General features: G+C 46.3%; 1 protein-coding gene across 2 annotated transcripts in view; it reads right to left on the reverse strand.

The window, feature by feature from the left end:
* Positions 1-21,352, reverse strand: part of DOK5 (docking protein 5) — a gene marked incomplete at both ends in the record, with an annotated part of 129,393 nt that extends 108,041 nt beyond the window's left edge. For both annotated transcript variants that reach the window (XM_080716329.1, XM_080716328.1), the window contains one exon: positions 21,287-21,352. In XM_080716329.1, the coding sequence (XP_080572455.1) occupies positions 21,287-21,352 (66 nt within the window). The remainder of the gene's footprint in view (positions 1-21,286) is intronic.
* Positions 21,353-23,374: the final 2,022 nt, after the last annotated feature.

Here is a 23,374-nt window from a genome sequence, read left to right on the forward strand (position 1 = left end):
AGAGAGCCAGCCGGCAAGGGGACTCGGAGACACAAGCACAGTCCCTACGGGCACATCTCCAAGGACCCACCTTCTCCAGCCACACAGCACTTGCCTAGGTCACCACCCAGTAAATCCATTACGATGGATTCATCTGCTGATGAGATGACAGCCCTCATGACTTCACTGCATCAACCTGAGCTCTTCAGGGGCATTCTATATGTGATCACAACACTCCCTATAACCAGTTCCAATCTTATTAATTATTAGCAAGTATAATAGATAAATTGCATCCACAGCATCAACTGGGGAATTAAAATGTGCTCAAAACTCAGAAAGCAGGATCATGTGCTCTCTTTCTAGTTCCGGAACAAAAGAAATCTAAATGTTCCCTGAGATCAGTCGGGGGCTGTTATTGATGTGCTGAGGACCGTGCAGCTCACCCTTGAAAGGTATGTACTTAATTTTCCTTCGTTGTAATAAAATTCCTAAATGAATTGAAGAATTTGCAGAGGCTTGAAATTATGGAATTCATAAGACGCCGTCTATAACGTACTCAGAGGACCACAGGGATGACTTTGTCATATCACTCAGTTTGGATCCTGAGCCAATACCTAAAGCCAAAGTTCAGAGAGAGACTGCCAAGCAAACAGAATGGCGGCTCCGTCTTTGGCTGCCAAAGCCCAAGTCTTAAACAGCGCTCTCTGTCCCCCAGACACCGCAGGCAGCATGGCGAATTGTCATGGCCCCTGGGGAAGTTGATTTATGACACATAGCAAGGGTAATAAAATATTCAAGCTCTCCAGCTTCCTCACCACATCTGTTCCAAGGGACAATCCAAACCATGGCCAAAGTTATGTGACCTGGGTGCTTTTTGTAATTAAAAACAATTGAAAAGATTTAATCATCAGGTAAATTATATACTTAAGTCACGTTGGACTTCAAAGTTGCGATTTTAACTAGGTGTGGTGGCACACGTCTGTCATTCCAGTTCTTGGAAGACAGAGACAGGAGGATTGCAGGTTGAAGAATGGCCTCAGCAATGTAGCGGGACTAGTGAGGTCTTGTTTCAAATCAAACAAATAAAAAGGTCTGGTGGTATAGTTGGGAGGTAGAATGCCTCTGGGGTCAATCCCTAGTAACACAACACACACAAGAAAATTACAATTTTAAAGATGATGTAGACGTCTGTGAACTTCTTCACAATGAAACACAGTACAGAGGTCCCTTGGTTTGCAAAGGGCGGGTCCCAGGGCCTCTGTGGTTACCTGAATAGATGTAAGCTCAGAACCCTATACAAAATGGTATAGTGCTTACATAGAACCTAGGCAATCTGCCTGTGTATAATTTTTTATTCATTTATTTATTTATTTTTGGTGGTACTAGGGATGGAACCATTCTACCTCCAGGCTACACTCCCAGACCTATTTTATATTTTATTTGGAAACAGGGTCTCTTATGCCAGCTAAGGCTGGCTTTGAATCTGCGCCATCCTCCTGTCTGAGCCTCCCAAGGGCAGGGATTGCCTGTATATACGTTATATCATCTCTAGATTATTTATATTCATATAACACAAATGCTAGGTAAACAGTTGTTATACTGTAATGTTTAAGGAGTAATGACATATAAAAAAGGCCCTTACATGTTCTGTCAGAAGCAACTGAAAAAAATATTTTTTCAACACCACTGTTGGTTGAATCCATGGATGTAAAACCCAAGGATAATAGGATCCACTTGTCCACTTAAAAACACACACAGCCTGACATGGTGGCGCACGCTTGTAATCCCAGCATTTGATAGGCTGAGTCAGGAGGATCGCGGTTCGCGAAGGCATCAGCTACTTAGTGAGGCCCTCTGCGACTCAGTGAGACCCTGTTTCAAAATAAAGAATAAAAAATAGGGCTGGGGGTGTAGCTCGGAGATAGAATGCCCCTGGGTTTCATCCCCGATACTGCAAACAAATAAAAAAATAAAAATAAAAACATACACAGATCTAGGCACGGAGGCGCACACCTGTAATCTCAGTACTTGGGAGGCTAAGACAGGAGGATCCCAGGTTTGGGAGTCCAACTTCGGCAACTTAGGGGGGCCCGACTCTGTTCCTCAATTAAAAAATGAAAAGGGGGGAGGAGTGGGAGTGTAGCTCAGAGGTAGAATGCTCAATCCCTACTTCCACAAATAAATAAAAAATAATAATAAATAAATATTTAAACAGTTTAGAGACAACACGGATTGAGTAGAGCCCCTCCCAGTGACTGCCGTTGCCGCGGCATAGACTCGGGTGCGATGCGATGATGGTTACAGGTGCAATCTGTGATGGGCGGCCCCTGGTCCACGCATGCGTCCTCGGCCACGTCCGCGCAAGGTCGTGATAAAACTTCCGGTCTGTTTCCGGGTTGGTGCAGGTTGCAAGTCAAGCCGGGACGCTAGGATCACGGTTATCAATGCAAATTCTCTTCAACCCTTTATCGCTTCCGTGATTCAGGCAGCTGCAAAACCGCTCTGTGCCTGAATTTCCTGAAACCTTTAATGCAGCTACAGGTGCTAAAGGTACTAAGGTACTAAACAGTACCTCAAAGAATAACGAGCGAAGAAAAGGATGGGAGAGACGAGACGCACAGAAACCTCAGCGTTGCTAGTGGAATCGTCGGTCCCTCCAGAGGGAGGGATGCTGTCATCCCAAGAGTTGGTGAAATGCCCCTAGATCCTAGGTTCATCTCTTGCACCGTGTGATCTTGGGCAAGTCTCGCACCAACCCTCTGACCCTAAATTTCTTCAACCACTGAATAGAGTCACAAGCAAAACCAACTGTACTAGACACACACATAGAGGACTGTGCCCTGCCTCTAATTAAGCCCCAAATCAGAATACAGATGCACATAGCTTATCATTTCTGTCACCACTGCTGTGCGTGTGTGCATGCGTGTGTGTGTGAGTGTAGATTAAACTCAGGGATGTTCTTCCTTTGAGCTACACCCCCCAACCCTATTTTTTATTCTTTTTATTTTGAAACAGGGTCTTTTTAAGTTGCTGAAGGTCTAAGATGCTGAGGCTGGCCCCGAACCTGCCATCCTCCAGTCTCGGCCTCCCAAGTCCTGGGATTACAGGCGTGCACCATCACGCCTGGTTTACAGTTGTTGGGTTTTTTTTTTTTTTTTTTTTCATATCTGGAAGACAACTGCTCACATTGGCATGGAAACTGAATGATTTATACTTCCACAGAGAAGTTCTTACTTGGCAGAAGAGCCAAAATTTCCTAAAAATACTAGCTTTTGGAAACAAGCCTTTAGGAAACAAGCTCAAGGGGTCATACCCTCTTTCCTGCTATTATTTCTTTAAACAAAATACATTGATTATACAATTTACAAAGGTCACCAGGATACTGGCTCTTAAATATTTAATGTAATTTTGCTGTATAAGAGCAAACACCAACACTAACAAATTAGCAAGATAAATTGTAATTACACATCAGCTTGATTTACTCTGAAAACATGACCCAACTTCCTTTTCTTGTTTGCCCAATCTGACCCCAGTGGTCCATAATCCAAAATAAAATGTGTAACTCTATGAAGCCAGGTGTGGTGGGCCGTGCCTGTCATCCCAGTACTTGGGAGGCTGAGATAGGAGGATCTCAGATTGGAGGCTACCCTCAGAAATTCAGCAAGCACTTCAGCAACTTAGCAAGATACTGATTCAAAATTTTAAAAAATAAATAAAAATAAAGATAAGGGCTAGGGGAATAATGCAGAGGCAGAATATCACTGGGTTCAACCCCAGTAACTCCCACATGAAAATAAGTAATTACATGAGCACAGAAATCCGAATCCCATTTTTCTCCCTTGACAAACTAGAGCTTCTGTTAATCTCCTGAGAAACTTAGTATGATATCTAAGGAGACAATGTAACCTTCTAATTTATGACACCAAGAAAGATGTTGCTGAATCCCTGAGCTACCTGCACTCTTAGTTAAAACAATATTAATCATGGTCACTAGGGGAAAATAAATTTCATCCTAATTGTCAAGACGTCTTACAATGTTTTTGACAAAGTCGCAGTGATTATGCAGAGGCACCTGGCTTCCTCCCCTGCAAAGGACACGGAGAGGATGAAGAATGGCCACTTTTACATATGGATGGACACAGGCTGTCAGTCTCCAAGGCCCCGCAGATAAATACGAGAAAAGGCCGGTGACATTAGACTCTTCGGGACAGCACAATATATGAATCTATGCCCTTTTCACACAGAGAACAGATTTTCCATCTATTTTAAATAAAACATGCTTACCGAAAGCTCACATTATCAACCACTGGCCCTTGTCTCTCTCTGGCCACTTACGGTCATAATATTTGTTTCTACTCTAAACGGGCATGAACGTGCGGTGGGGAAGCTAATACACAATTAAATAATCAGGTAAATAAATTAAAAAGCATTTTTAAAAGAACAGCAAATGACCGCCCAACTCACCTTACTTCCAAACAGCTCCAATTCTCAGAAGAAAACACAGCCACTTTACAGTATCTACCACCAGCCACCATCCCTTTCTTATTTTTTTAAACCCGTGTAAAAATAGATATGTGCATGCATTCGGACAAAATTGTTCTTTCCTGATCCATTCATAATTTATTGGGAAAACTGTCTACACAACACAGCAAAGGAGAAGCCCAGAGCCTCTGAGCGCACCGCACTATTCGCTGGTCTGTGAAGAGTTCAAGTTCACTAGTGGGTGAGTGTTCACCTTAAATAGATTCCACCGCCCTCCAAACTCCCAGGCCTCCCTTTGAGAGGTGCCCGCTGCGTTGATTATCTATAATTCACCCCCAGATTCAGGCTGGGACTCAACCCCCCGTGCAAGGATAGTAGGAGAGGTGGCCTTTGGGCGTGATTAGGCCATGAGGGTCCAGCCTCATGAATGGATTCTTACCCAATGAATGACAAGGCTGGAGGGAACTGGTTTAGCCTTCTCTGCCCTGGCACCTTCCGCCCCCTGAGGACACAGCATTTGTCCCTCCAGAGGAGGCAGCAACAGGCTCCAAAGGAGAGGCAGAGATCAAATTTCACCAGACATCAAACCAGCCAACACCTCGAAGTTGAAATCCTAGCCTCCAGAGCTGTAAACAATAAACGTCTGCGCTTCACAAATACCTGATCTGTCGTGTTGTTTATAGCAGCACTAACAGGTCAATGCAATGCCCTTTACCAGACCTTAATTACAAAAGTTTGTAAATCCCATCTCCCTCTCTCTATCTATTGTGGTCCTGGAGTTTGAACCCAGGGGCATTCTACCTCCAGGACACACCTCCAGACCTATCTTATTTCTTATGTTGAAACAGGCCCTCTCTAAGCCCGTAAGGCTGGCCTCAAAGGTATGATTCTCCTGTCTCAGCCTTCCAAGTACTGGGATGACAGGTGCGTGCCACCATTTCCAGTTTAGAAGTTGATATTTAAAGAGTGAAGCAGTGTCTGTTCTTCAAAGTCAAGACCACTTCAATTGACATTATAATGGACGAGAGCTTTAGCCCAGGCAGCCCGTGAAGCAGATTCTTCATAATTTGGTGGCTGGTCTCTGTCCAAGGGCCCTCCGAGCTCCTGGTCATGTGGTTGGCTTTAGAATCCAAGTCAACAACAAACTGGGATCTCCGGCTTCCAATCTGCTTTTCAAAGTATTCTCCAGGTTATGAAAATCTCTACATCAACTGTTAAAATTGTCTCAGCATCTCTATAAGAAAGAAACTACTTTTCCTATTTGAAACACCTTGACAGACGTGAAGGACACACACAAACTTATCAGAGCCAATCTCTGTGTTGAGCATGGGAAGCTGGGGAATGGAGTGGGAACTGGGGGAGGGCTCAAAAACTACTGTATGCATGTATGAACGTGTATGATTACAACGCACCAATTAAAAAATGATAGGAGACGGGTGTGGTGGCGCACACTTGTGATCCCAGGACTTGGGAGACTGAGCCAGGAGGATCCAGATCCGTGGCCGGCCTCAGCTACTTAGCGAGGCGCTCTGCAACTTAGGGAGACCCCGTTTCAGAATAAAGAATAAAAAAAAATGGAGCTGGGGGTGTAGCTCAAAGATAGAATGCCCCTGGGTTCAATCCCCAGTACCGCGCACACAAAGACACACACAAGATAGGGATTACCGACACCATTTAGCTGTAACAAATCTAAAACCACAGAGAATCGATGCGTTGGAAAGACTGAACTTCCTCTCACAGAAGTCTGTACCCCTATTCCAAAGATACAGACTTTTTAACTTAAAAGTATGGTTCTTAAGAGGCCAGAGCCTTGTACAAGTCAGGAAATCCTCCTTAGCCTCAATTTCCCCATAGCAGAATACAGGAATCAGACCAATTACTATCAAATCTCTTTGCACTATCAGCCCTTCTCTCTTCTCTCTGATTTCAACTCTGAACTGATATTATTTTATTTATTTTTTTATTTTTTTGGTGGTACTGGGGTTCCTGGAAGCCCTTCTACCTCCGGGCTACACTCCCAGACCTATTTTTACATTTTCATTTTGGAAACAGGGTCTCCTAAACCAGTGCGTGCGGCTGGCTTCGAACCTGCGCGATCCTCCTGTCTCTGCCTCCCAAGCGCGGGGATTACAAGCGTGCGCCACCACGCCCGGCTGAACTGATATTATTTTAACATGTCATCCGCTACATGAAATACAGTCTTTATTGTTAGCCTCTTTAGGTCAAAGCATATGAAGAAACTTTCTAAAAAAATGTTGGGTTTCCTTTTTTTTCCGCCAACTGATATGCCAAAGTCTTTCTTGGTTTGAAACTTTGGAAGATAAAATAAAAAATCCTGCTATTTCTAGTTTTGTAGGCCCAGTGTTCATCTAAAATCAAAATTATACATCCCCCGGGATGTGTGACCTTAACGTGCAGGAAGTTGACCCATTCTTCAAGTTAGTATTAGAGCAATTAGTCTAATAAAAGGATTTTTCACCTTTGAAAAAATTCAATGTCATCTATCCGTGTAAACTGAGATTCCAAATGAAAGGAAAATAAAACGTCCAGTCTCCCTCATACTTGCTTGATCTTCTGTCTGTCTCTCTAAAGTGAATTTAACTTCAGAAGCTTATTTCTGGATGACAAAGAACTGTTTCTGTCTCATGTGTGAAACTCTCAGTCTCCTTAAGAGGGAGCCCAGCAGTCCGGGAAAAGTCTCTTTCTTCTAAATATTTAATCAATCTCAAAATATCTGCTGGCCAGCAGAACTTTAGAAGGCCATCTCTCCATCTATTACACAAATGTCCCCCCAGAAATTCATATTGCCCAATGAATCTACACTTATAAAGAAAAAAATTGTCTCCTCTTGGTAACCTTAGGGTTATTTGATGGCTAAATGCTCCATTCGAGGATAAAAATTAAAGCAAAATCACTTTGAGCATTTTCCTTTCTTCAGCTACAATAATTTATAGCTAGAATTCCTAATTTATTCATTTATTTATGGTACCGGAGATTGAAACCAGGAACACTCTATCTCTGAGCTACACCCCAGCCCTGTGTTATCTTTTTGCAAACAGGGTCTCTCCAAGTTGCTGAAGGCTGTCCTCTAACCTGAGATCCTCCTGTTTCAGTCTCCCAGGTTCTGGGAATACAGGCGTATTCCCAGAAAAGGAGCTTGTCGCCGGAGACCGGAGGAGCATTAGTGTGGCTGGCACTTCCAGAGGGGAAAAGGGGACCCCGGACACCAGATGAGGCAAAGCCTTGTGGTTCTTAATATCTAGGAATGAAATAAATGTCGCATTCAGAAATTACATTCCGCTGCCCACAAAGATATTCCTGTCATTCTCCTTGAGCCTCCACCACCAGAAGCCTTTTTACAAAATCGACCAGGCCAGTAAAAACGCAGGCTGAAGCTGGTGGGGCACAACTGTAATCCCAGTACTCGGGAGGCTGAGACAGGAGGATCGCAGGTTTGAGACCAGCCTCAGTGATATAGCCAGTCCCGCGCATCTTAGCAAGAGCCTATTTCAAAGTAAAAAAGATAATGGGTCTGAGGGGTTATAGCTCAGAGGTAGAATGCCCCTCGGCTCAATACCCAGTACTACAAAAAATTAAAAAATTAAAAAATGCAGGCTGGTCTACAGTAGTCAGTAAGCTCTTATGTGCTCCAATGAAAACATTTTTAACGTAATATCTATTAGTCAAAATTTCAAATTTTATTTTTAGAATAAGAACAGATGCAGTCACAGTTCACATTTAAGACTCACTGCATCTTCTACCTGAAGACCTTTCTTCATAGCCGTTTTCCAGGAAGTTTCCTTTGTTCGAGGAAAGCCTGTCATGATATCTGTATTCCTGAATGCATACGTAATAGCTACTTTTTAAGTCGAGTAAACATCATCCCTCAAGGAAGAAGACTATGAAGCTAAAAGGATTTCGAATTATAAGATGGCCCAAAATTCAGACTTCTGCTTGAGAAAATCCAACATATAGATCAGTCCATTTCTCAGCTGACCTTACAGGTGCGGGGGAAATGCTCCAAGTCAACATTTATTTTATTTTACTTTATTTTATTTTATTTATTTTTGGTGGTACCAGGATTGAACCCAGGGACTTTCTACCTCTGAGTTTTATTTTTTGTTTGTTTGTTTTTTGAAGCAGAGTCTCTCTAGGTTGCTGAGAGTCCCATCACTTGCTGAGGCTGTTCTCAAATCTGAGAATCCTGTCTCAACCTCCCAGGTACTGGGGTTACAGGTGCGCACCACCGCGCCCGGCTTTTCTGAGGCGACTCATATATATACTGCTACACGCAAATACTCTTTGGACAGCAAGTCCCACTTCCAAGAATTTATTCAGCTGTGGACTCGCAGTGGGGAGACAGGGGTGGCCTGTACTGCGGCTGTATCCCCACCTTTTAGCCCCTAGGAAAAACTCAATATTCGTTCCTCAAATGAATGAATTGTTTGACTTCAGGTCAGAACAATTCCATGGACAAGGCAGCCTAAGTTCCTGGTCTCACAGAACTGTTTACTAGTGAGAAAAGAAAATAATGTGCATCAAAAATATCTGGCATAAAAACTGAAACAGCAATGTGTTAAAAACCAGATGTATAGAGCCAGGCGTGGTGGCGCACGCTTGTCATCCCCGCGCTTGGGAGGCGGAGACAGGAGGGTCGCGCAGGTTCGGAGCCAGCCGTGCTGGCTTGAGAGACCCTGTTTCCAAATAAAAAAGATATAAAAAATAGGTCTGGGAGTGTAGCCCGGAAGTAGAATGGCTTCCAGGAACCCCAGTACCATCAAAAATTTTAAAATAAAAAAATAAAAATCCTATGTATAGCCGGGCATGGTGGCACACACTTGTAATCCCCTCCCTTGGGAGGCGGAGACAGGAGGATCGCACAGGTTCGAAGCCAGCCACGCTGGCTTAAGAGACCCTGTTTCCAAATAAAAAAGTATAAAAATAGGTCTGGGAGTGTAGCTCAGAGGTAGAAGGGTCTCCAGGAACCCCAGTACCACCACCAAAAAAAAAATAAAAAGTCCTATGTATAGACTTATGTGTGTGATGTTCCAGAGGGGTGAAGGAGACAGAATTTGGTGGTCAGAGTAGAGTAAGGTAAGGCCGGGATCTAGGTACCAAGAGTGAGAAAGAAGAGAGGACGTCAGAACTCAACTAGCCTTCTTTAATGGACAAACTCGTCAGGAATGAGCCTCATTTCTCACCGTTCTCAGCACAGTTTACATCTGAATTAAGACACTTTAGGGGCTAGATTTGTTTCAAGATAACCTTAGTATTTGGGGGTCACAGCTGGAAGAAAAACACCCAGGCTCCATATGAGATTCTTTTGCAAAAATATTAGCCAAAATATCTGCGTCTGTGTACCCAGAAACCTAGAAAGCGGGAGCTATAAAGAATTGGTTTGCGAGGGGATTCAAAGAAGTAGGGTTTTTTTTAGAGGTTTCAAAAATTAAATTTATTGTTATGGAATTCACATAGGATATTGAGATGATAAAATGCATCTGAAGAGTTTAATGGCCCAACGGAACGGTGAGCCCTGTCTTAGGTAGGAGCTTTGAACTCAGTAATAGTGCTGAGTTAGTCCATTCATGGTGTGAGAATAGTTAGATCTTTTCTATCAATGGAATAGCCTGACTTGTAGAACCGCCATCGTGTAACCTTGTGTGTGCCTGTATTTTTTTTTTTGTAAAAGGTATTTCCTGAAAATTGTGAGTGCCAATCCTACCCCTGGAATCCCCATCAGCCAATGGTGTAAAGATGCTTCTATATCTCCCACAACACCGGAAACCCACACTAAAAATAAAGTACTTGGTCTTCTGCGAAGTTGTTCCTTCTTACCTAACTGTATGGGTGGCAGGATCCCTTTGTGCTGAAATGTACATACAGATGGCCAGTAAGAACATGAAAAGATGCTCAACATCTCCATCCGTGATTAGATCAAAACCTACAGCGAGATGGTACTACAGACCCTTCAGCACGGCTACAATAAAAAACAGTGACCACACCAAACATGGGCGTCACCGAGCCTCAGCGAGGAGGAGAACCGACTTGCTCATACGTTGCCAATGTAAGGGTAAAATGGAAAAAGAGCTTGACGGTTTCTTAAAACAACTAAACCTGCACCTATCTCACAACCCAGCAACTGCAGTCCTGGGCATTCATTAGAGGTATGAAAATGTCCACCCACACACACACCTGTACGCAAATGTCGAAATCAGCCTTCTTCATGATGGCCCAGGGTGGAAACGAGCCAGATGTCTTTGAACAGGTGAATAGCTAAACAATCTGTGGTGTCTCTGTACCATGGAATAGAACTCAGCAGGAAAAAAGAACAGAACGCTGGTACTCGCAAAAACCTCAAAGACTTTCCAGAGAATTATCACGAGTAAAGAAAAACATGGCTGCGTTCCTGCACCATTCCTGAAAATACAAAATTAACAAACTGGGAAACAGATTAGTGGTTGTCAAGGGTTTAGGACTATGAAGGGGGGGGGGGGGGGGCAAGGGCTTCTGTAAAAAAAAAAAAAATCATGAAGGAGCCCTGTGGTAAAGGAAATGTTCTGTGGTTTGGCCGTATCAATGCCCATGCCCTGGCTGTGACACTGGACTACAGGGCCGAAATATTATCCCTGGGGGAAACTGGGTAAAGATTATGGGATCTCTTCTCCCTCCCTCCCTCCTCCTCCTCCTCTTCCTCCTCCTCCTCCTCCTCCTGATCCTCCTCCTGATCCTCCTCTCTCTCTCCCTCTCCCTCTCTGTCTCTGTTATTTCTTACAACTGCATGTGAATCTACACTAATCTAAAAAAAGGTTCAGACAGGCGTGGTGGCGCACGCTTGTAATCCCCGCGCTTGGGAGGCTGAGACAGGAGGATCGCGCAGGTTCAAAGCCAGCCTCAGCTACTGGGTGAGGCTCTCAGCAACTTAGTGAGACCCTGTTTCCAAATACAACATAAAATAGGACTGGGAGTATAGCCCAGAGGTAGAAAGTCCCTGAGTTCCACCCCCAGTACCTCCAGAAAAGTAAATAAATAATAATAATAACAGGTTCAATTTTTTTCCTTTTTTGGTGGTACTGGGGTTCCTGGAAACCCTTCTACCTCCAGGCTACACTCCCAGAACTATTTTTTTTTAAAATTTGGAAACAGGGTCTCTTGGCTTCGAACCTGCGTGATCCTCCTGTCTCCACCTCCCAAGCGGGGATAACAAGCGTGCCCACCGCGCCCGGCTCTAATCTTTTGTTTAAATGCAGGTCCCAAGCCAGGCACGGTGGCGTATGATGGAGATTGGGCCTGTATTGATTGCTAACAAGGACAGAATTAATTGCTGATAAGAACAAGTTTTCATACTGAGGTAAAACAATCAAATTCTTTTTTTCTGTCTCTGAGCTGTCAGCCAAGGCTGCAGCCAGGTTTGACCTTGGTCAGCCTGAAGTTGGCTGTTGGCCCAGCTGAACGCTGAATGCTCAAACACAAACACCTGCACTTAGAAAAGGAATTATATAGATTCTCACAATAGTTTAGACTAATGGTAAAAGATGAAAAAGCAAGCTATATAATCCAAATATTAATTACTAATTATATAACATAGTTATAGCCCCAAACCTCCATACTTTAAAATACTATATTCCTAGCTGGGCGTGGTGGCGCACGCTTATAATCCCTGTGCTTGGGAGGCGGAGACAGGAGGATCGCGGCGCAGGTTCGAAGCCAGCCACGCATGCTGGTTTAGGGGACCCTGTTTCCAAATAAAAATATAAAAATAGGTCTGGGAGTGTAGCCTGGAGGTAGAAGGGCTTCCAGGAACTCCAGTACCACCAAAAAAATAAATAAATAAAAATAAAAATAAAATACTATATTCCTGTAGGTAGGAATAATATAATAAATTATATATATAATAAATTATATATACTATACATATTATATATAATAATATAACAAATTCATTTATTATAAAATAATTTTTCAACATAAGTAACTTCCAGCAGACAGAGATAGGGAAAGGCTGAGAATTCACCAAAGACACAGGTGGACGGCACATGCCTTAAACTTCAAAGCGGGCATATACCACATAGCCCCTGACCTTGATAACCAAGTAACACATTTTGATCAGTGATATCAGACCTGTCTCTATAAGAATGAACAAAGAAGGCTAACATAAAAAAGGTTTGCACAGCAGAGATAACTGGCAGGCCTGTACCTGTTTAGGGGGAAAAAGAGGACTATTGGCTAAACGGGAAGGAGGAAGGAGATAATGAATTCTTATAAAAAAGGTTATGTGAGCCGGGCGTGCTGGCGCACGCTTGTAATCCCCGCGCTTGGGAGGCGGAGACAGGAGGATGGCGCAGGTTCGAAGCCAGCTGCGCACACTGGCTTAAGAGACCCTGTTTCCAAATAAAAATGTAAAAATAGGTCTGGGAGTGTAGCCCGGAGGTAGCAGGGCTTCCAGGAACCCCAGTACCACCAAAAAAAAAAAAAAAAACAAAAAAAAAACAAAAAAAAAAAGGTTATGTGTTCAGAGACATCAGTGTCTTCCTTGTCTTCCTTTCAAAGCACTCCACTGAGTCCTTCTGACGTGGTGCTTAGATTGTTCTGTCCCTTCTTTCTACCTCTGTAATAATAAAACTCTGCTTAAGCTTGTAGCAGTGCAGTTCTGGCTATTTTTTTCAAAACCAGCTAAGAACAAGAACCCACAGCAACATCCCAAACTATTACAGCGCACACCTGTAATCCAGAGGCTGAGGCAGGAGGTCACGGGTTCAAGCCTGGCCTTAGCAACTTGGCGAGACCCTCAAATAAAATAACAAAATAAGACTGGAGGTGTAGCTCAGAGGTGGAACATCCCTAGGTTCAATCCTCAGTACCACAAAACAATTAAAAAAAAAAATCAGGTCCCAAATGCGACTGTTAGTTCCTTGAGAATGATACTACATCTGTCTTATTTTAGGTGCCTAACATATTTAGGTGCCTAACATTCTTCAAATACTAAAGATAAGTGTTTTGTCCCGAAAATTACAAAGCTGCCTAAAACATAGGCATTTCTAGTCACCTAATGAATGAATACAATTCAAAAAATACATTTGCAAATGTCGGGGACATCAGCATCTCAATGATTTGATTGATGTCTCCACACAAAGCCATGAACTCGGCCATTCGTTGTATGAGTTAACTTTGGGGACAATGATTAAAGGCTGAATTTATGCCTAATCCATCAGGTCATCCACGTGGACAATCGGGCAAGGGTGACGAAGATGTCAGCTACAAAGCTTTTCTCGATGTGAACACATCAGGAAACAACCTCCGATAAAGCAAGAACATCAGGGAGCCTTTTTCTCTTCTCTCTCTCTCCCCCACTCTTTCTTTTCTGTGTGTGGTACTGGGGATCAAATCTAGGATTGTTCTACCTCCAAACGCCCCCAGCCCTATTTTACTTTATAGTTTGAAACAGGCTTTCAGAGGGTCTTGCAAGGCGCTGAGGCTGACCTCAAATTTGCAATCCTCCTGTCTTGGTCTCCACTAAGGAGCTTTGAGATCCTGTTTCAATATAAATATATAAATGTGCCCGGGTATAGCTCAGAGATAGGAGTCCCCTGGGTTCAATTCTTAGTACCACACACACACACACACACACACACACACACACACACACACAAAAATACATAGAAAGGACTGGGGTGCATCCCAGTGGGAAAGGTTCAATGCCCAAGATGGGGAGAAAAATCTCAGGAAAGCAAACTTTTTTCTATACCCAGCTTTAGTAGCCAGCAATATTTATGCCTGCCCAGTGATGCCACACATATCAAGTTTGTTTTCCAAGCTAAACAGAAACTTGTTTGAGAGTAAATGTTAATGCAGGAGAGGCTGCGGAAGTTCCCACCGAGGTGCCATTGTCTCCAGCAGCACGAGTAGTTGCAGAGAGAGCAGGAATAAACACTAATTGGATTTTTATTGTGTCTCGCATTGTGTTAAGCCCTTTACAAAGACCATGTATTAAGCAGGTATTAAAAGCCTACCAGCTCTTACAGAGGACTGAGGTTTACAAATATTTACAAACTCAACAGAAGCCACAGGCCCTTTCACCAGTTGGGGATAGAATGCAGCTTGGCATCAGGGCCTATACTAGTAGACACTGTACAGCAATAGGGCCTTCCATCCACCCACCCCACAAATACTGAGCAAGAACCCACACTGTGAAGGGCACTGGAAACCCACCCACAGTTAGAGAGAGACATCAGTCGGGGGTGTTGACACACGCCTGTAATCCCAGTACTTGGGAGGCTGAGACAGGAGGATGCCAGGTCCAAGGACAGCCTCAGTAATGTAGCAAAAACTCCCAGCAGCTTCTCGAAACAAAAAATAAATAAATAAAAAGGGCCGGGGGTGTATCCCAGAGGTAAAATGCCCCATGGATCCAATCTCCAGTACCACAATAAAATAAAAAGAGAGACCATGAGCTCACATGTTCTGTGAATATACAGGCAAAAAAATAGATAAAATATATACTCTAATATGGAAGAGATGGTAAGTCTCGGGTTGGAGGGAGGAAGAAATAATATAGCAGGCATGAAAGACCTCCACGAAGGAGCAGTATTTGAGGGAATGTGGTTAGGGCACAAGCCCAGCGGAGGAGACTACAGAAAGAACAATCCAAGCAGAGGGGCCAGGGAGAGAGAGGCGCGGGGTCAGCATGGCGTCCCGGCGCTTCCGGGTCAGGTCACGTGACCTATCTCTTCCTTTCCCAGGACCACTTCCGGGCTAGACTGAGAATGGACTGGGGAGAATGAGGGTCAGGCAGGGAGACAGATGAATAAAGTTCCTTCAGTATCACAGGAAAGAGAAGATGGGACTTGGAGAAAGGTGGAAGTAGGGGATTATGGGAAAGAGTCCTATTTTAGACACGCTTCCGAGTTTCCAAGATGGATTGGTTGACCTGACAGGAGGTTAGAGCCAAAGAGGAATGACAGCTGGGGGCATCTTTGCTTGGTTGATTGATTGACAGATGACTCGTGTTTACCTGGGCGGGGAATATGTGGAAACCTCTGGTAGCTGAGCTAGAGATGGAACAGTCAAGGGTTGGAATGCATTCAGTTTGAGACATTTGTTTGTGCTGTTGTTATTGCTATTGGTGGGGGGGTACTGGGGATGGACTATTCTGCCTCAGCTACACCCCCCAACCCTATTCTATTTTTCATTTTGAAGCAGGATCTCATTGTTACTGAGGGCCTCGCTAAATTGCTAAGGCTGGCCTTAAACCTGTAATCCTCCTATCTCGGCCTCCCAAGTACTGGGATTACAGGCATGCACCACCACACCCAGCTAGTTTGAGACATCTGTTAGACACCCAAGTGGAGATAGAAAGCAGAAAAGAGAGGCAGAGTTCAAGTGGTCTCTGCTAACAAATTCTAGGGAGACAAGAGCAGAGAAAGTCTATTAAAGGGAGGAACTGAGGGATTGTGTGTAGATGAAGAAAAGGTCTAAGTTGTTTTGTTTTATTTTGTCTTGTTTGGGGATAATGAGGATGGAACCCAGGGGCATTCTACTTCTAAGCTAGACCTCCAGCCTTATTTCATTAATTTATTTTGAACCAGGGTCTCATTAAGTTGCAGAGGGTCTCCACTAAGTTGCGAGGCTGGCTTTGAACCGCAAACCTCCTGTCTCAGCCTCCTCAGTGCTGGGATTACAAGCGCACGCCACCACGCCCAGCGTAGGTCCGACTTTAAGCTCCGAGACGCGCAGGGTGGAAGACGCGGGGCAGTTATTGATCTGAACATTCTCTCCATTGCGAGGAAAGAAACCCAGGTGGGTGAGTCCAGGCGTCTGAGTAACACACTCTGCGGGGTTGATGCACAAAGCACCTGTCTCACTGCTTGGCTGGAGAGAACGCTGCACTGTGTTTTGAGAATGAATCAGATAATGATAGATGGCTGTCCCTCCCTATAGGAGCATCAACATTCCTGAACAAATACTGTAGCCGGGGCACAGCTTGAGACCTCCGTGAGCCAATGCAGAATACACCGGGGAAGGCAGATGGCTCACACTGAGATGCCCCAGTTCAGCGAGCTGAATTTCATTAAGCTGTTTCTCCACGTTCAAAGGAAAGAGTAAGCTCAGACACACAGGACTGCTGGTGGCTTAGAGAGCTCAGGATCCCAACTAAGGTGAGCGCGGACCCTGGGCCCACCCGACTCGAGGCATTAGAATGTTTCTTAGAATGTTGCCTTGCCGGCTAAAAGAACATGTAATTGAGCTAGGCGCGTGGCCCACGCGTGTAATCCTAGTACTCAGGAGGCTGAAAGAGGAGGATTGCAAATTTGAGGATGACCTCAGCAAGTAGTTTGGCTCTCATCAACCTAGCAAGACACTATTTCAAAATAAAAATTAGGTCAACCTAGCAAGACACTATTTCATAATAAAAATTAGGGCTGTGGGTATAGCTCAGAAGTAAATGTCTCTGAGTTTCATCCTCAGTATCAAAAACCCCACTTAATTACATAAATACATACATATGTGTGTGTGTCTTTTTTAAAAGCTTCAGCCAATGAAATTAACTAGAGCTGCATAAACATTTATGCCTTTTGTTGAATGTTTCTATCAGAAAGAAAAGGTACACACTTGAGGAGAGATAGCTGTGCTCACCCTGATACTCATAGCTCACAACTTTACATGTATCAAAACTGAAAACATTATGCCGGGCGTGGTGACGCACGCTTGTCATCCCCGCGCTTGGGAGACAGAGACAGGAGGATCGCGCAGGTTCGAAGCCAGCCGCGCACTGGCTTAGGAGACCCTGTTTCCAAATAAAAATGTAAAAATAGGTCTGGGAGTGTAGCCCGGAGGTAGAAGGGCTTCCAGGAACCCCAGTACCATAAAAAAAAAAAAACCTCAAAATGTTACATAGGGTGTGCATGGTGGTGTACACCTGTCATGCCGGGACTTAGGAGGCTGGGACAGGAGGATCACAGGTTCAAGGCCAGCCTCAGTAACTTAGTGCAGCTCTCATAGAGACCCGTTTCCACATTAAAAAAAAAAAAGAAGAAGAAGAAATAGGGCTGGGGATATAGCTTAGAGGTAGACTGCCCCTGGGATTAATCGCAAGCAACACACACACACACACACACACACACACACACATTAGGTGGCATTCCGTACATATGTACAATCTTTACGTGTTTATGTATTAATTTTAAAAAGTTAAACCATAAACTTGTGCTTTTGGACACGTCTAGAGAGAAAGGTAAGGAAATCAATAATCCCCAACACTGACTCATTCTTATGATTAGACACTGTAGAAGCCATGCCTTCCGCGTCCACAGATACCATCTTACCGAACGCGCCAAAGGCCTTCACCAAGCAGACCAAGAAAAGCAAGGTCGAGAGCCACTGCAGGCCCAGGGCTGCCAAGCGACGCAGCAGAACTTGTCCCTGGCCCCTTTTTCTGTACCCGAGGGAACATTCCTTGACACGACAGCTGCTCACCATGAGATGCTGTTTTCTTGTTTAATTATAAACCCTCCCCAACATGGTCAGAATCCGCAGCCGTTCGTCTGGATTCCGTTGATGAAGTCGCCGGGTCGTGTTAGTGTCCCCGGAGGGTCGCTGCCTCTGTCCCCGAGCGCCCGCCGACTGTGGGCCCACTGTGAGCCGACAGGACACCCTGAGACTCAGCACAAGAGCCCCGATATGCACTCCTCAGGCGCTTCCAGGCTCTTAGCAGCCTAGATTAACGCCATCAGCAGGCCCTGGGCTCCTCGGCCATTTCCACAAAGCATCCTATCGCTTGTGGCCTTCTAAACTCTAGGTCGCACTGTGCGGTGTTCATCTCCCCACAGAATCAGCCTCCTCCATAAATTCTATTACGAGGACTTTTTTTTTTTAAAATATTATTGCTAATACCAATGGTCACAAGAATTTTTTTTTTTTTTTTTTTTTTTTTGGTGGTACTGGGGTTCCTGGAAGCCCTTCTACCTCCAGGCTACACTCCCAGACCTATTTTTACATTTTTATTTGGAAACAGGGTCTCTTATGTCAGCGCGGCTGGCTTCGAACCTGCGCCATCCTCCTGTCTCCGCCTCCCAAGCGCGGGGATTACAAGCGGGCGCCACCACGCCCGGCGTACAAGAACATTTTTTAAAAAAAATTAACTACTGCTAAAAACCAATGTGAATATCTAAGACCATATATATTTGGTCATATTTCTTGACATTTCTTTCCCTGAGTAATAAGCAGAGTTCAAACAATAGCCCCTGATATATGTAAGTATTGGCACAAACAAAATAAATAAGCCTTAAGAACATATACTGCTCACTGGTATCCAAAATACTGTACATTCAGCAACTTAGCAAGACCGTTTCAAAATTAAAAAATTAAAATAAAAAGGGCCAGGGATGTAACACAGGCGTAGAATGTTCCTAGATTCAGTCCTCAGTATGAAATATATGTGTGTGTATCTCTGTGTGTGTGTATCTGTGTGTGTGTGTGTATGTGTGTGTATCTGTGTGTGTGTATCTGTGTGTGTGTGTGTATCTGTGTGTGTGTGTGGATGTGTGTGTGGAGAGACAGAGTAAAAATATATATATTTTACATATGTACATAATATTTATATAAATATTATAAAGTATAAAACAAAAGCAGACTAAACTCTATTTCTCTTATGCTCCCAATGTCTGCCCATAAATGTCGGCACACACAGAGAATGATATTATGTCAATTACAATAATAGAGAAAAAATAAACTCAGTTCCCCCAAATTCAAAAATGATGGCAACCAGTTTTTCAGATAAGTGTCACAATTTGGCAGAAACGCTGGTCCTTATGAATAATTCATATTCCGTGCATTAATAATGCACAGCCTCTTCTGTTGGAATGCTTCCTAACCCGGAATGAATGTCGATGGCTAATTCCCTTAATTGACACGAGGGGATATCTGTAAAGTTAGACCCATATCTTTTAACGCTCCCTTTAACCCTGCAAGACCCAGCCAGCTGAGAAGGTCATGGAGATAATAAAGTTCTATCATCCCTCCCCCTTTACAGGGGCGTCCCGTGGTTAAGCGCCCCAGCGATGGCTGCGATTGTTAAGAAGAACATATGCATAGCAGGAAATAAAACCCAGGGAAACTCCAGCAAAGCTGCCAGGGGCGGCTAGTTCTGTTGCCCACCTCCCCAACTATATATTCATACATCTACAGAAACACGGGACATATTGCTAAAGCACCATAAAAGAGAGGGGAATAAAGGAAAGGCCAAGGGAAGTGGGCAAGAGTTTTACAGTCACTAAGAGGCTTCGCCCCAACAGGCATTCCTACCCGGCTCAGGTTGCTGCTGTGAAATTTCTTTCCAATCCTTGGTAAAATTATCTGACACAGGAAAGACAAAAGGAAAGCAAGGAGCCCATTGACATTTATTTGTAGAGAAAGATATTCAACTCCTTCACACTGGGCAGGACTATTCCACAACACACCGACGACATCATCAGCAGTATTATTAATTATTATTATTATTATTATTATTATTATTATTATTATTATTTTCTGGGGATTGAACCCAGGCGCATACTACCTCCAATCCATACCTCCGGCCCTATTTTATTTTTTATTTTGTTTTGTTGTTGTTGTTTGGTGGTACTGGGGGTAGAACCCAGGGGCTTTCTACCTCCGGGCTATACTCCCAGACCTATTTTATACTTTATTCGGAAACAGGGTCTCACTAAGTTGCTGAGAGCCTCACTAAGTTAGCTGAGGCTGGCTTTGAACCTGCGCAATCCTCCTGTCTCAGCCTCCCAAGCCCGGGGATAACAGGCGTGCACTACTACGCCCGGCTTACTTTTTATTTTGAAACAGGTCTCCTAAGTTGCTGAGGCTGGCCTTGAGCCTACAAGCAATCCTCCTATCTCAGCCCCCCAACACTAGGATTACCAGGCATGCACCACCACACCGGGCTGACACTGACAGTACGATTTCCCTAAAGGCAGCTTGCCTCTCCCACCAACCCTCCTGCACAATCACCCCCTCGCCCAAACCATCAACCAGCCAAGCCCTGACTGGAGGGAAATAGAAATGAGATGGTTTGAATTTTTTTTTTTTAAATCATTCCAATATCTTCCCCACCCTGGAGAATTCCTTTACCATCACTCTTAGCCCAGAGAGGGGAGAAACCTCTCCTAAAGCCCCCTCCCCCAGCTCAGAGCAGAGAGAAAAGGAGCCGAGAGTGTTTAAGCCGCAGGCCGGCGTCGCCCTCCGTCCCCAGGCACCCTCGGATTCATTCATTTTTCGGTGAACTCATTCCGGGGAGCGCTTGCTCGAGCCCAGGTATCAGGTTCCCTGGGTCTCCAACGGGAATCCACCGCCGCCCAGGCTGAGGACCAGGGGAAATTCAGAGCCGGGTACCACCCCGCCGCCCCTGCCAACACCTGGCGGCTCGCCATCCTAAGAGACCCTCCTGGCGTGGCAGCAACCTCGCCCCGGGGTCGGAGGGCCACGGCCTCGCCCCAGGGATGCCCTGGAAGTGAAGTTGGACGAGAGACCTGGGGGCATCCGGCAGGCTGGCCTCCTCCGCCCTCTCCCATGGCTACCGGGAAATATTTATTTCCAGGAGATGGGCTCCAGTGGCCACCCCGGGAAAGCCGAGTCATCCGGGGATAAAGACAGACCATCAGCTACCTGGACCGGCCTGGCCACCGGCGGCGGCTACCCCAGCCTGGCCGGGCAGCCGGGGATGCTGCCGAGGGTGGACACTCGCAGGCAGCCGGGGATGCTGCCGAGGGTGGACACTCGCAGGCAGCCGGGGATGCTGCCGAGGGTGGACACTGGCAGGCGGCCGAGGACCGACACTCACCCCCAGGCGCCGGCTCCGGATCCGCACGTAGCCCTGCTTCACTATGTCGTTAAAATTGGAAGCCATCCCCGGCCGCCGCTGGCGCCCCTCGCCCGGGCGCAGGCACCCGGACAGGCGCTGGGGAGGAGGGATGGGGCCGGGTCCTAGAGAAGAAAAATCGGAGGTGGTGGTGGGGAGGGCGCGCGGAAAGTTGAGCAGGCGACGATGCCGGGGCCGCCGCTCCGCGAGGCGTCAGGAGGCGCGCATCACTTTCTGGATCCTGGCCCCCCCCCCCAAAAAAAAACCCGAAAGTGGGCGGCCGGCTCGCAGCCACTTTGGGGAGCCAGGGTGGAGCGCCGGTCAGCTGACTCCACCCCAGCAAGCCAGGGGGCGGAGCGCGGCGGCCCTGCCAGAGGGAGGAGGGCCAGGCGAGGAGGGGGGAGGAGCAGGAGGTGGGGAGGAGGAGCTGCGGGTCCCCGTGCCCGGCCACCAGCGAGCGGACACACTGGCATGCGGGCGCCACCGCCCACCTTCCGATCGCGCCCTCCCCTTCCCCACCCTGGCCCCGCCCCTGCCCCACCCCCTAGGCCCGCCCTGCCCTTCCCACCCTCTGACTCCGCCCCCTCCCCCACCCCTCCCACCCCGCCCCCTTTTCCAGCCCCTTCTCCCCCCCCCCTGCAGTGCCCAGGCCACCTATGCACCCACGCTCCACCCAGACCACGCGCCCCCTCTCCTCCCTCGGGTGGCTAAGAGAGTATTTGAAATATCCCTGTTCCCCAAGCACCCAGCTCCTTTCCCCCAGTCTCTGATTTGTGCACCGGTGTCCAGGGAGGTGGAGCCCCCCCTTGGCCTTGACCTTGCCACTCGAGGACAGGGCTGTCATCAGGGCTTAAGCCAAGAGCTCCCCCGGGTTTCCTGGGCTTCCAGCATCCCGCCCCTGCGGTTTTCATTTGCCAGGATTTTTTCGTTGTTGGGGCTGGTCTTTCCCTGGGGCCAAGGCTTGTTGTCCAGGCCCCTGCGTGGGTGCCCGGAGTCTGGGCTCAGCGGAGATGTTCAGTTAGGCCTCCGTGGTTTTCAAATAGGCCCCCTGGGTACCAGGTGCCGCGCTGGGCCCTCTGCCTGGATTGACACAAACTCCGCTGCCCCATGGGGGTAAAGACCTCCTTTAGGAAGTATGGGCCTCATAGTTAACCCCTGTCAGGAGAGCGCCCCTCACAGCCAGTGCCAAGGCTGTAAATAGACCTGTTTAATATGATGTAAGGGACCCGGTGGGAGACTCCACAGCTCCTCAGCCCTAATGTGGCGGTGGGAAGAATGAGTCAGGCTCTAGCAGCCAAGGTAACAGACACTCAGCTTCAGAAGAGTTTGGCCCCTGGGACCTGCCTGGGTCCCACGGGCTGGCCACGGCCAGAGCCAGGATTGAAATGGATGGTGCAATTCTGGCCTGGTGGTACAGGCGTGTGATCCCAGCATTTGGGAGGCTGAGATGGGAGGGTCCGGTTCTGGGACAGCCTCGGCTATTTAGTGAGGCCCTCTTGCAACATAGGGAGACCCTGTTTCAAAGTGAAGAATACAAATAGGGCCGAGGGTGTTGCTCAGAGGTAGGATGCCCCCTGGGTTCCATCCCCAGGACCATAAAAGGGTGGGGGTGGCCCAGCTCCGCTTCCACATATCCCCAAAGCTCCTAAAGGGCAGTTGTCAAGAGACAGTGAGGTATTTACTCCTCCGTCTCTAAGGAAGGTCTTTCTAAACACTTGTGTTATCTCCAGGGGCACAAAAGGGTATCAGCAACCAGACCTTTCTGAGACAGGCGTGGCGGTGCAATACATGGGAAGCTGAAACAGGAGGGTCACGGCAATTTAGCAAAGCCCTCAGCAACTTAGTGAGACCCTGTTTCAATTGGGGGGGGGGTTTGCAGGGAATTGAACCTAGAAGCCTTCTACCCTGGAGCTATACCCTCCAGCCCTACTTTATTCTTTATCTTGAAATAGGGTCTCGCCACGTTGGGGAGGGCCTCCCAAGTTGCCGAGGCTGCTGTGAGCCTGCGATTCTCTGGTCTCAGCCTCCCAAGTACTGGGATTACAAGCATGTGCCACCATGCTCTGCTCA

This window comes from Muscardinus avellanarius (genome assembly GCF_963383645.1).
Source record: "Muscardinus avellanarius genome assembly, chromosome: 19".
Taxonomy (NCBI): Eukaryota; Metazoa; Chordata; class Mammalia; order Rodentia; family Gliridae; genus Muscardinus; species Muscardinus avellanarius.